General features: G+C 53.3%; 7 protein-coding genes across 7 annotated transcripts; 5 read left to right on the top strand and 2 right to left on the bottom strand.

The window, feature by feature from the left end:
• Positions 1-58: 58 nt before the first annotated feature.
• PV05_04230 (uncharacterized protein) lies at positions 59-959 on the top strand (the record flags this gene model as incomplete). The annotated part of the gene is made up of 2 exons (XM_013460621.1): positions 59-341; positions 391-959. The coding sequence occupies 2 exons, from the start codon at positions 59-61 to the stop codon at positions 957-959; spliced, it is 852 nt and encodes a 283-aa protein (XP_013316075.1).
• Positions 960-3,555: 2,596 nt separating this feature from the next.
• Positions 3,556-5,471, top strand: PV05_04229 (uncharacterized protein). The gene is made up of 2 exons (XM_013460620.1): positions 3,556-3,867; positions 3,918-5,471. Exons 1-2 carry the CDS (start codon positions 3,670-3,672, stop codon positions 4,920-4,922), a joined length of 1,203 nt encoding a protein of 400 aa, XP_013316074.1. The 5' UTR covers positions 3,556-3,669; the 3' UTR covers positions 4,923-5,471.
• Positions 5,472-5,478: 7 nt separating this feature from the next.
• Positions 5,479-7,156, top strand: PV05_04228 (uncharacterized protein). Its single transcript, XM_013460619.1, has one exon. The coding sequence runs from the start codon at positions 5,805-5,807 to the stop codon at positions 6,792-6,794; it is 990 nt and encodes a 329-aa protein (XP_013316073.1). The 5' UTR covers positions 5,479-5,804; the 3' UTR covers positions 6,795-7,156.
• Positions 7,157-7,241: 85 nt separating this feature from the next.
• On the top strand, positions 7,242-8,979 carry PV05_04227 (uncharacterized protein). The gene is made up of 2 exons (XM_013460618.1): positions 7,242-7,416; positions 7,498-8,979. Exons 1-2 carry the CDS (start codon positions 7,312-7,314, stop codon positions 7,891-7,893), a joined length of 501 nt encoding a protein of 166 aa, XP_013316072.1. The 5' UTR covers positions 7,242-7,311; the 3' UTR covers positions 7,894-8,979.
• PV05_04226 (uncharacterized protein) lies at positions 8,219-10,072 on the bottom strand. Its single transcript, XM_013460617.1, has 2 exons — positions 9,827-10,072; positions 8,219-9,632 (listed from the first exon to the last, which is right to left on the bottom strand). The coding sequence occupies exons 1-2, from the start codon at positions 9,848-9,850 to the stop codon at positions 8,586-8,588; spliced, it is 1,071 nt and encodes a 356-aa protein (XP_013316071.1). The 5' UTR covers positions 9,851-10,072; the 3' UTR covers positions 8,219-8,585.
• Positions 10,073-10,195: 123 nt separating this feature from the next.
• On the bottom strand, positions 10,196-12,584 carry PV05_04225 (uncharacterized protein). The gene is made up of 2 exons (XM_013460616.1): positions 11,892-12,584; positions 10,196-11,844 (listed from the first exon to the last, which is right to left on the bottom strand). Exons 1-2 carry the CDS (start codon positions 12,303-12,305, stop codon positions 10,756-10,758), a joined length of 1,503 nt encoding a protein of 500 aa, XP_013316070.1. The 5' UTR covers positions 12,306-12,584; the 3' UTR covers positions 10,196-10,755.
• On the top strand, positions 12,445-12,768 carry PV05_04224 (uncharacterized protein; the record flags this gene model as incomplete). The annotated part of the gene is made up of 1 exon (XM_013460615.1): positions 12,445-12,768. One exon carries the CDS (start codon positions 12,445-12,447, stop codon positions 12,766-12,768), a length of 324 nt encoding a protein of 107 aa, XP_013316069.1.
• Between the last annotated feature and the right edge of the window lie 142 nt (positions 12,769-12,910).

The raw sequence follows: 12,910 nt of genomic DNA, 5'->3' as shown, positions 1-12,910 counted from the left end.
TCAGACAAGCCTGACACCGCAATGCGCATCATTGAGTTGTTCGAGTATTGCAAAAACCATGACCGGATATACAGTGCTCGCAAAACTGATAGGGATCTTTCCCGAGCTCAATATCTATCGCCGCTTTGGCGCGTCGAGTGCAGGAATGTTACTCTTTGAGCAGGCTGAGCTTGCTCATAGGGAAGCAGAGCTCCGTGACATCACCGCAGAGCTCCAGACGTGGCCAGATATGAGCCTAATCGATCAATCTTGGTCGAAATTGAATGAGGCCGAAGATGAATCTGCTTCTGGCTATTTGCGGGATAAGACACTCGAGTTCCACGCCAAATTGAGACAATACCGTGGGTCGTTGCCCGTACACATGGCTCGAAGACACTGACTAGGGAGCAGAAGAAGATCTTCTTCGAATCAAGGAGTTGCACAAGACCCGGTCGCCGGCGGAGAGGTCATTGTCCTTCCTGCGTCGTTGGTTACGGGGACCTGGTCGAGGGGACGACTTTCTCGAAGGATACGAGGCTGATCCTTGGGCTGCTGGCCGTGAAGGTGATCTCGTCGGCCTTTATGATGAGCAGTCAGACGATCTTCTGGCGGGTGCCCTGAGCAAGCTCGGCTCAATCTGGCACAGGTTCGTGGGTTATCGAAGCAGGCCCACAACAGACATCGAAGATGGTGTCGGACGCATCTGGAAGTACGAACACCGACATTTCGTGCTGTTGGGAAACCTCATATGTGTTGTGGTGTCTACTGCTGTCCCGACAGCATCCACTCTCATACTGTTCTATGTTGATGATATGGTGCGCCGTCTTCAGTTGATGGCAGTTTTTGTACTCGTCCTGGCTTTTGTCATGATGTTCATGTTGCACTGTCAACGCGTTGAGGTGATTTTGGCTACCGCCTCTTTTGCTGCCGTCCAAGTGGTTTTCCTTCAGGGTGTGAATGGTACTCGAGGATCTTGCTAGGCAGTACGGAGGACATGACGGGAATTGGAAAATGTGGACGCGCGGTTGGCCTTGGTTTCAGAAGCTGAAATTTGGCGAACACGGTCTGTGGAGTTCTACATCAACTTGGGCAGACTGACGCAAGGATGAAGGAGAGCGGACGATTCTTTCGCAGCAAGCTAAGTCCATCTTGACAATATCATTGGGATGTTGTTGCCTTCGAACAGTCGAAATAAGGTTGGCCCTTCTGGAAGCGCGACCATCTCGGGCCCCTGTGCAACAACGACGACGACAGGGCTGAAAGTCCACCTGATTAGTTGCTTGCCAGCTGGTCCATCACCATGGCTGTCTCGGACGTACAAGTGATGGAATTGGTGTGACCAAAGTGCTTGCACAGGAGTAGACGGTGATTGTTGACATATCTACCAAGTCATTGATGGCTCGGGCCTGTGGATTGTACTATGAAGGTCATTTGAACGAATTGAACGAGGCGAGACAACTGCTGCAAGCTACATAAGGTACCTATTACCATCTCCGGCGCTATTCCTGCGGTCAGAGAGGCGACAAGTCGGGCTATTGTATCTCGGAGATCATCATAGCGAATCTACCATTGGTGTACTCTTCAGCTTCACCCAATGCGTCTCGTCTTGCATGATTCGGTCCGTGTCAGGACCCTGGCCGTATCGCAAGGAGGTCATGCCTCGAGGCAATAGCAAAAGTGCATCTTCTGTCATGTGCTTCTGACGCATTAAAATCAAAACAATCATGGTTTTCTCCTCGAGCGCAGAGGCTGGAGCTCCACAGCTTACCTGAACAACGACCAAAGAGTCAGTCGAAGACATGCTCGCTGGGAAGCAGTGCTGACTCGTGCCAAAGTCGCACATCGCTGAACCAAGTGGGCTCCTGGAGTCGACCTCCTCGTCGTCTCTTCCATTCAGTCGTTTGGTTACCCTGCTTGCATTACAGAAAGCCTTTGAAATTGGTACTGCATGTCTGATTCGACACCCAGGACGATCGCTCGTTGGCATCCTCAGAATTTGCTGTGCTGCATTGGACCTTGTCAGCTCCATAGCCTATTGCAGACTCCGCTGCTTTGATACCCAACTACATGGAACCACACGAGCTGGAATTGGCAACAAGATGCAGCTGTTGTGATGAGTCGAATAGGGTCTGGAGATTGCCACTCCATCGGCCAGTGTTTCCGAAAAGCAGGTAAGTGAATCGAGCATGTCTCTTGTGCTCCAGTTTGCTACACGACCGAGACGTATCTACATGGCGGCCTGCACATTATTGGCTCAATCGGTGATTGGACCATGCAGAGTCCATCGCCGCCCTGCGTTACCGCAGGTATCGTTTCTGGGCTGGCAAAGCCTTCTGTCATTGGGACGCAACTATCCGTCTCGAACTGGCCTGGCCCGAGCCTTTGTTCGACCGACAAACGAGATGTCAAGTGATGACCTCTCAGCAGCTTGTGCAAGGAAACTTGCTAGTTTCGCAATAGCAGAATCAAGGGCACGGTCGCGGACTGGGCCTTTTTACTATGAGGACGACAACAGTAACCAGCGCAGACTCACCAATGCGTACCGCTACCGACAGGATGGCCAGTACTCGCATGCCTGCGGTCTTGCTGTCTATGCGGCCCACGAGACATGTAGGTGCCGCGCAGTCTTCAGAAGGCGCTCGAGATGTCTCGCTCGATCACAGATTGACAAAGCGTCACGGGCGGCGGAGCAGTGGAAAAGCTCGGAACAAAGTCGCCTGAGCCGACTGCGGGTATCGTGTTATTGAGGGTGAGCAGGGCAAAGAAGAGAAGCCGTACCGTGATGGGCATCGAGGAAACGGCGAGGAAACGTCGAACTTCACAGTATGCGTTGGAATGGCAGCCTTGTAAGTCTACGGAGAACGTCTTTGATTGCGTCAGCATCTGCGAGAAGGAGCAAATGCTTCTGCATGTCTGCCATAGTCGAGCTTCCCAATTGCTACCAGCCGAAGCTGCGACAACAGATGAAACATCAATACTGGGCCTTCCGTCAGCCAGCAGAAGAGTCAGTAGCCAACCAGGACATAGTCTGGGGAGTGAGCATGATTTGGCCCGCTGTGCGTATGCCGGGCCAAGTGTCTGGTTCATGAAACTCCCTGTTGAGAGCTGCTGAAGGCCTACGAGCGTCGAATTGAACCCGTCGGAGACGGACATAAGCGTTACACTCGGTGTATCACATAAGGGGTGGGTTCAATGGCCGCATCAATCTTCACATTAGCTGCAAGCTGCTGTGAATGTCCGCGTCTCCGGACATTGAGAAACCTGTGGAGATATTGAATGATAAGGTACTTATACTTATTCTGCAAGGCCGGCATTGACTGGATTCGACGTATTCGGCTGAAGATATCGGGATGATGGGGGTCTTGAAAAAACGCGTGGCAAGGCTTTGGAGCTTGTCTTGAAATGCGGCGTGATCCCAAAATACACCCAGGCACGACTGGGCTCACTAACTAGGCCTACCGGAAGCCCGGCACGCCTATTGGTGATTCTTTCGGCACCTGATTGGGTGACGAGGGCGGTTTCTTTGTCCCTGTGAAACACGTAACGCTCTGGCTCATCTTCAGCCCCAATCCTCCGAACCGATTATTGTTGCTGCCTTGAATAAAGACGACCTCTCATCTTACCTTCTTTTCTTCCTACGTCTCAACCGCCTGGCTCTTCATCCCTCATTGTCAACAGTCAATTGCAAACATGACACTCACATCTCATTTCGTCCGCCGTGGTATGGAAGCCGCTCACGGCATGCACAAGCATGGCATGATGGCTGGATCTGGATCAGATGATGGTAGCCACGGCAAGCCAGGCGATGGCCATCCCCTTCAGATCCCTCCTGTGGCGGCGTTGGTGTTCTTTCTGAGCGGATTGCTCGCCATAATCATCATGTTCTGCGTATGTTCATCTGTCAAGACTCTGGAGAGTTGTCTGCTAACTCCTGCTAGATCGCCTATACTTATGGCCACCTCCTTCCCACCCTCTGCATGGTCGAGTCTCCTGAAACCGATGCTTACGTTCCTGTTGATACGATCGAACCTACAACTCCTCCTGCCTACTCTGAGACAGCGACTCCAAAACCTACCGACGACGAAGAAGATGGCGACGTTCTCCTTGTCCGCAACAAACCCATCACGGCCTCAATCCGTCGTTCCATGCTTCACCTCCGAGCCCGAGCAGGCTACTGGTCTCGTTTCCGTGGCCTGTCCATGTTCATCGTCTGGAACATTGCAAGCGGTATTCTCGTCTCTATCGTTGGGGCTCTCCTCGGCAACCGACTTGGAATTGCTTTGGCTGCCATTGTTGCCGAGACGATCCTCGCAACCTGGCATATGACCTGGGTTCACATAGTTATTTCCGAACCCAGCGAGAAGAGGTGGTATCAGCGGATCCCTTCGTTCAAGACGTGGCCCAAGATTGCACCGGCTGTTGCATTGTGGGCCACCTCTAACCAGATCGTGGCCATCATGCCCATGCTCGTGTGCGGCAGTTTCGGATCGCTCAAGCATATGCACAACCCTGAGTATAACCCTGGCCGGAAGGATCTTTACGCCGTCGGAGCACAAGGATTCATGGGCATGTTCCTGACCGTCCTTCTGTTCGTCCTGCTCCAGATCCCCGCCAGCGTGACGTTGGTCCGAGTGGCCGCATCAATGCTCCCAGAAGAGGATGAGACTATCGTCCCCTTTGACCGCACTTTTGGTGGCAAGACCACCCCTACCATTCTTGGTGGTCAGGGCAAGATTGGACTCGTGGAAGCGTGGAGAAGTTTCCCCTGGGCAAGCCGGGTTCGTCTCCTCAAACTTATGGTCAAAGTTGCTTTGATTGTTATGGCTTGCTGGCTACTTTTCACCATGCTTCTCGTTGCCGAAGCGCACTTGTTGTTCGGCGACAAGCTCGGAGACATGATGAAGGCGATGCATGGAATGGGTCATATGGGACGTTCTCATTGAGCACAGGATCCAGCATTGCCTGATCTTGGCTTCTTATCCGGCTCCTGATCAGATGATTCCTGTGACTGTTCACGAAAATTGTACACTAGAGCTGGATACATTGGCGTTTTGGTTGAAGCGGTCATTGGGGGGGGGGGATGGATATAGCCATGTTTTTACGAAATGAACCAAAAACATGCATACTCTATCAACCTCATACTCATCCACACTCATCCTACTTGTACTGGGCCGAACTGTTGCCGGGAATCCATACTGGAGTACTCCATATATATTAAGGGACTCTTCGATCGATGGGGCCCTCACTGAACTCTGACAATACGAGTATCCATCAAGCCATATCCTTTGGTGCGAAAACCACCCGGAACGAGTCTGAGCCATGCCCAATTCGTGGCTCCCCACGGGCGAAATAGACTGAAAACTCCGAGCCTCGGTTGTTGATTTACAGGCTTCAAGGGGGAAGAATTTGGGTCGTCGATTCGGCCGTCTGGATGGATAATGCAAGATCTTGCTGCTGCATGTTGCTGTCACAAGCTTCCCAATAAAATAAAATAAAATAGAAACACCTTCCGCTGCACATTCTCCTGCATAGAAAACATATCTGGTCCTCTTCATATTCCCTAAAAGTTGTTGCCCTCTTTGTCCATCTGCTACCTCGACCATGATATCACACTGCTAAACGAGCCCTCACAACCACCACCCAATTGGCATGTGCCCCTCCTCTTGAGCTCTGGGCGTCCTGTTGATCACTCTCCCATCCGTCTGTCCGCTGCCTAGGGATTGAAGAAATCTTCTCTGAGGAACCTGCGACCTAGGACTGGTCTCGAGCAAAGGAACAGCATCCTCCATTGAGCTCCCCTCCTCGTCCTCCACCTCACCTTCACAATGGCGCCGACGACGATACCTACGTCGGTGGACGAACTGCCCTCGAAAGCGGAGCTGAAGGAAGAAATAAAAGAAAGCGCCAAGGGTGCTGTCTCGGGGCTAAGGTCTCTCGCTGCAGGCGGTGTCGGTGGTATCTGCGCGGTCATTGTCGGCCATCCCTTTGACCTGGTGAAAGTCCGATTGCAGACAGCCGAGAAGGGAGTCTACAGCGGCGCTATGGATGTTGTCAGGAAGACAGTGGCTCGAGAAGGTCTTGCACGAGGTCTATATGCCGGTGTCTCTGCGCCTCTTGTGGGTGTTACGCCCATGTTCGCCGTCAGCTTCTGGGGTTACGATATGGGCAAGCGACTGGTCAACACCTTCACTACAGTCCCCGTGGTCAACAACACCCCTCAATACAGCATAGGTCAGATCTCAGCGGCTGGCTTCTTCTCCGCCGTTCCTATGACCCTGATCACTGCGCCCTTCGAGCGTGTCAAGGTCCTGCTGCAAATTCAGGGCCAGAAACAACTCGCACCAGGCGAGAAGCCTAAATACAGTGGAGGTGTCGATGTCGTCAGACAGCTTTACAAGGAAGGCGGCATACGGTCGGTATTTCGTGGGAGCGCCATGACCTTGGCTCGCGACGGACCTGGTTCTGCAGCATATTTCGCCGTGTACGAGTACGTCAAGCGCAGTTTGAGCCCAAAGGATGAGAATGGTAACGCGACCGGCGAACTGAGTCTGCCGGCCGTTATGACTGCAGGTGGTGCCGCCGGTGTGGCCATGTGGATTCCAGTCTTCCCCGTGGACACGATCAAGTCGAGGATACAAACAGCAGAGGGACGGCCGACGATAAGTGGCGTCATTTCAGGGGTGTACCGGAGTGGTGGGATCAAAGCTTTCTTCCCTGGATTTGGACCCGCGTTGGCGAGAGCAGTGCCGGCGAATGCAGCGACCTTCGTCGGTGTGGAGTTGGCGCATAAAGCAATGAACAAGATGTTCGGCTGAGGAAGAACAACTTCCAGAGGGCATGCTTCAGCATATATCTAGAGTATCAGCAGGCTGCGTGGGAGGCTATGGCTTCGCAAAAGGTGCATTGCTGGCGCTGGGAGGAACTCAGGCCCGTATGGTATAAAGGTATCGGGGCGGGTTGAAATCTAGCCTGGTGTATCCGACGAGATGCGGCAAATCTACTCGTGTTGATCTACTTGTGTTGATCTACTTTCTCGACTGGAATTTCGCAGGCGAAGCTGATGGAAGTGCTCGGTAGCTACCGTAGCTATGAGACATCGACCTTCAGAAGATGCAACCTCATGTCTATATCTTGAGAGAGTACGGATAGAAGCAACACTATTGAATTTCATAAGTCGAAGCACGTGTCTCCACGGCCGGGCCCCTGCATTATTCTCATCCCCGGATTCCGCTTTCTAAACTCCCCTTCCTCCATCGCCGTTACGACAACGAAAGACACTGGCCTTCTCTATAGGCTTCGACCTCGACCCGGGCCTCACTATCTGTCATCACCATGGTCCTCTCATTCATCCTCGTGCAAAACCGGCAAGGCAAAACTCGACTCGCCAAATGGTACGCCCCGTACACCGATGAAGAGAAGGTCAAATTGAAGGGCGAGGTAAGGACATGCGCATTTCTCCCGTTGCCTTTTCTTCTCTTCTCCTTTACGACTGGCACACTGACTCTCTGATCCACAAAGGTCCACCGGCTCATCGCGCCTCGCGACCAGAAATACCAATCCAACTTCGTCGAGTTCCGGTCCGCACCTAGCACCTCGTCCTCGTCGGCGCATCACAATCATTCGCTGGTCCGGCAGAATCTGTCGTCAACGAAGATCGTCTACAGGCGCTACGCGGGTCTGTTCTTCTGCGTATGTGTCGACGCCAATGACAATGAGCTCGCGTACCTCGAGGCGATCCACTTCTTTGTCGAAGTGCTCGACCAGTTCTTCGGAAACGTCTGCGAACTGGATCTCGTGTTCAACTTCTACAAGGTCTATGCCATTCTGGATGAGGTCTTTCTGGCCGGAGAGATCGAGGAGACGAGTAAGCAGGTCGTGTTGACGAGATTGGAGCACTTGGACAAGTTGGAGTGAGAAGGGATCATGGAGTAAGAGTCCCTCGAGATGAGGGCGAAGAGATTATACAACGTAACACCACGGGCGGGGAGACAAACGCCCTCAGCCAGGTATACCGCGTCTTGAAACGGGATGTACCTCTTCGCGGGCTCTGTCGGACTCCGCGAGGGCGAACTCGAAGCTTGCAGTACAGTGCAGTCGTATTTGGGCAAATCAGCCACGAGAGAGGACAACGAGCATCATATCAGCACAGCGGGACGGCTATGTATCAATTTGGACACACGAAGATCTCGAACGACTCTGCCGAAGCAGTGCTCACCCGAGCACGTTACGCCCACCAGCCCAAGCACGGACGAGCCGAACATCATAACAGCTGTATAAAGTCTGCGACTTGGAGGGAGCATTAAATGCTCGATCAACGGCCAAAATCCAGCGGCGCTCACAATTGTCGCGGTGGATTGGTCTGTCCAGGCTGAAGCTCGGTGTCGCTATCTCGTGTTGACGTTTCCCCGTGACTGTCTGACATCGACAGTCGAAGACAGGAGGGGAGGCCGCCAGGCAATCAATTCCTCCCGGTCAACATGAATTCTACAAATGGATGAGCGGACAGTGTGTCGGAAAGTCTGGAATGCTAGAAGCCTCCCGCTTCCGGACCTTCATAGGGTAGTCGTAACAAAATGTTCACATTCTCATGGAGTACCCAACCATCATCATCTTTTCAGCGCCTGGAACCTCTTGGCCAAGTCATCCACTGTAGGAACCTTTCCTGGCAAAAGACCTGCGGAGGTTCCTCCTCCTCCCGCTGGAGCCGCCTTTCCCTTCGTCGTTGACCCCGTCGCCGGCGGCGGTCTAGACTTGATATCCTTTCCGATCTCCCCTCCGCCGGGCAACTTGACCTTTGGACTTGGATTGTCCGACCGCGGTGCTGGGGGCGCCACAGAGACTGGACTCTTCGCACCTCCGGGCGCTAGACTGGACGGCGGCGTCGCCCTCTGCAAGGACCCGATGTCGATCTTGTTCGGCGGTTTCTGTGGTGTCGCGGGTGCAGCACCCTCCGCGAGGATGGGCAGCTCCTTTGATCCTCCTCCTACACCATCATCGTCGTCATCATCGTCGATCCCCGCGGCTCGTTCTTGTTCTTCGTTGTCGACCTCCCTGCTCAACTCATCCACATCTTCCCGGTTCGGCGGCCAGTCCACGCCGTACGCGCGCGCAATCTCCTCGAGGTACGCCTGGACCAGCCTCGCACTTGGCGGGTCGACCTTCAATTTGTCCGCGACCCGCGCCGGCACGATGCCGTCCTGATTCTCGTTGGCGCGCATCGAAAACTCCTTGCCGAACCGCTCGATCAGCATGTTCCGCACGAGCCCGAGCTCCCTGACGTCGCGCGCCAGTCGCGGTGCCGAGTATATGATGCTTGCCGCCGCCTCTTCGAGACCGGTATTGTTGTTGCTGTTGTTACTTTCGCCCTCCGATGTGGAATTGACATTCAGACCTTCCTTGATGTTTTTGTCACGCACGTCGAGCAGGCCCGCGCGGGCGAGGAGGAGTTCGGCGTAGAGCTCGAGGATCTCCATCAGTTCGACCGTGATGTCGGTGTGGATGATGTTCTCGACGCGGATGCGCGCCGAGGCCTCGCGCGATTGTGAGAGGAGTTCGGCCATTTCACGCCTCGCCGCGATCGAGAGCGCCGTGTCTTTCTTTTGCGCATTGCGGAGCCGTGGAATCAATAGGCGCAGGGTGGATTTTAGTTTGACCTGCACATCACAGTGTTAGTCACTTGGTTCAGGAGTTGGTTGGGGATGTTTGCATGGTGGTCACTGTTGAGGATGTGCTGCGGCGTGGAAAAAACTATGGCAAGGCGTAGGAAGCCGCGGGAAAAACAATCGATGGAATAAATGTGGGTGTACAACGAATAGGGCCTCCTGTCTTGGAGCAGCTGGAAACGTACTGTCTGAGGTGATGCCGCCGGCATCTTGACTGTAACGTGGTTTGTTCAAGAGAGTGAGTGTGTTGGCGGGGTATCAGGCCGGTTGCCTTAGACCAGAAGTCGGTGGGAGTCTACAAGGAGTGTGCTGAAGACAAAGATGTTGTTAGTGTAGAGATGGCCAGGTCGAGCTTGAGAATCAAGGAGAGCAGACTGTAAGGTCGAACCCAAGATGCAGAGGCGTGAGTGAGTGAGTGAGTTAGGAGCGTGTGCATACTGTAACTTCTGTGGTATGGATGAAGAGGTGGGGAGACATGATCGCCGTCAACCCCGGATCGGACCTGTGAGTCCAAACAGTGGCAGCATGTGCGACAAATCCGATACTGGTTCCTGGTTCTTTCTTACATACTACGATAGTAATTCGTATTGACAGTCCTCGTCAGCCTCCAGAGATAATGATATTTACATTACAATCAGCTATACACTCTTCTACAACATGAGTCCTCCTGTCCCAAACATTCCACCCACGCCCGCCATCTCCATCTCCCTCTCCATATGCAAAGCACAAACGTGGACATCGTTATTCAAAAGGCCTTCAATCCGTACATAAAACCCCCGAATACGAACAGCAAATCCCATTCTTTCCTGCTCATGTTACTCCTCGCTGACTTTTATCCACAAGCATCAAGTGTGAAAGTAATTCGCTGAAACCCTTGCTTTGCCGGCATTACCAGAATGTTGTTCCAAAATGGTGGATGTGTTTCCAAGAAATTCTCTCGAAAAGAAAAAGGTTCGTTAAGAAAAGTGTCGACAAAAGAAAAGAAGATGTCGGTCGAGAATAACCAGCCGATACAGGGTTGCATAGGAGGATCTTGCAAGTCCAGCTGCGCTAGAGTTCCGAGGACCACATTATTGCTCGGAAAAGCTCTTCTGCATGATGATGCGGCGATGCATCACAATGGTGCTAGGGCGTAGAAGGCCAGGCCAGTGAGAAGGCCGACCATGGAGATGGTGACAGAAGAAGCAGCCCCTGTAGCAGGTAAAATCGAGGGTTGCACTGCTGAGCTCGGCCCAGATGGAGTAGCAGTAGCTTCACTGCTGGAAATTTGAGGAGCGCTGTCGGTGGGAACGTATGTCGTGTGGTTGTTGAAGATGGAGTAATAAGGCGAGTGCGTCGGTCCTCTCGACGTGTAGGTGTTGGTCGCTGAAGTCCAGAGCGAGACCGAGCTTGATGTGTGACTTGATGACGATGACGACGAAGCACTTGGAGTCCAGGCAACCGTAGTGGTCGTGCTTGAGGATGACGAGGAAGAAGGGGTGGAAGAGGTTGCCGCGTTACTGGTGGACTGGAAGAATTGCCCACCATGACCACCCTTGTTCCACGTCGTGGTCGAACTTGCACTGCTGCCGCTGTTGTTGTCACTTTCGTCGCCACCGGTGTTGAAAACCACAAAGTTGGCGGTCGCCCCCTTGTCCACCGTGACCACGCAGAATGCGCCACCACCAGCTCCATCGCTGGAGCTACCAACCATCTGGTTGACACTGTTTTGGCTGGGATCGATTGCGCAGGGAAGCCCGTTACAGCCGCCGTTGGGACAGTCGATCTTGACACCCCAGTTCGGCATGTTATTGCGGAAAGGGGTGGCTGGTTCAAGGTAGATGGGATTCCATCCAAGTTTGATAAAAGTACTTCCCGAGGTGTCGACATTGGCTCCAGCGACGTATGGTGACCAGTTGCCCCAGGGACTACTCTTTGTGCCCCAGACACAAGCTGTATCGGTATCAGTTCCAGGTGGATTGATATAGTAGTGCGCAGCCGTCCCGCACCAATAACTGGTGTCTGGAACAGCCAGGGTCGCATAGTCGGTGACAGCAGTGGGAATGAGCATGGCTTCGTTACCAGGGAGCACCGTCTGACAGAACGAGACAACGCTACCAGCATTGTTCTGAACGCCAATGTTGCTCGCCGTGGACTGGCAGTAGGGCTTGCTCGGGAAAGGTTTCTGAATGTTGCCGCTTTCGTCACAATACAGACCGCCGTTCTAGTCGAAGTCAGTCATAATTCGTATAACAGAGAGGATGGGAATACCATTGATTTCGGGTAAGTATATGATGTGGCACTTGGATCCCATTGCATCATTACCTCACCAGGTGGGCAGGCATAAGGGCAGTAGTTTCCAGGAGTACACGGCTGATCAGGGCTCATAGCCCATCCAGCGTTCGCCTCATTTGGAGTCACCGCGACCAATCCCGCATCAGTTGGGAAAGCGCACTGCCCGCCGCGCTTTTCTACGGTTGCTTGAGTCGTGGTCTCAGGAGTCGACCTTATTTCCACGCCTTGTTCAGCATTCTCGGCTGTTGACCTGGGGTCCAGCTGGCGATGGATGCGATGTCTCTTGTGCAGCGCTTCGAGGTGTTCGTGTGCCCCGTGCTTTGCGGCGACCAGTGAAGCTGTAAATAGCAGCAGAGCGCTGGCGCTCGAGGTGATGGTTCGTTTGCGCATTGCTCAAGGCAAGGTATTGCTGGATGTTCTATAGAAACTGGCGCATGAGCATCGGCTGGCCACAGTCGAACGGTTTTGCTAATGGCAGTCGCTGTTGTGGACTCGAATGAGTGACTAGGGTCAGTGTCTGTGGTAAGGAATGTGGGTGCTCGCAGAGCAGAGCGCGCAACAGCAAAAGCAAAAGCACAAGATCGACGACGAGAAGTCCAGCGACGACGAGAAACAAAAGACCGAAAAGGAGCGGACGAGTTCTGCTAAACTCGAGGTGAAAGGGTCAAGAGAACGCAGATCGACACTCGAAACGAAGCTCGAGTGCAAATTGGGCCGTGACCAAGGGCAGACCATCGCAAACGGTTCTCGAGCCATGCAAGGCTGGCGCATACACAGCTCCACTGTTGATATTGCAAATGGGGTAAAGTCAGGGATGTCAATCAAGATCGTGCCAGAGCCGCGGCCCGCTTAAGCACAGTCAAATTTCATGCGACGAATCAGAAAATATCCCTACCAGAGCTTAGAGCTTGGACAACACGAGCAATGTCCGAGCCAGGCAAATGATGATGGGCGGTTCATCTGTGCTATGCTATGGCCGCTCGCTGTTGCTGTGG

Source organism: Exophiala xenobiotica (genome assembly GCF_000835505.1).
Source record: "Exophiala xenobiotica strain CBS 118157 unplaced genomic scaffold supercont1.3, whole genome shotgun sequence".
In the NCBI taxonomy this organism is placed as follows: domain Eukaryota; kingdom Fungi; phylum Ascomycota; class Eurotiomycetes; order Chaetothyriales; family Herpotrichiellaceae; genus Exophiala; species Exophiala xenobiotica.
Note: the sequence above shows the minus strand (reverse complement) of the source record. Positions and strands in the feature narration are given on the sequence as shown.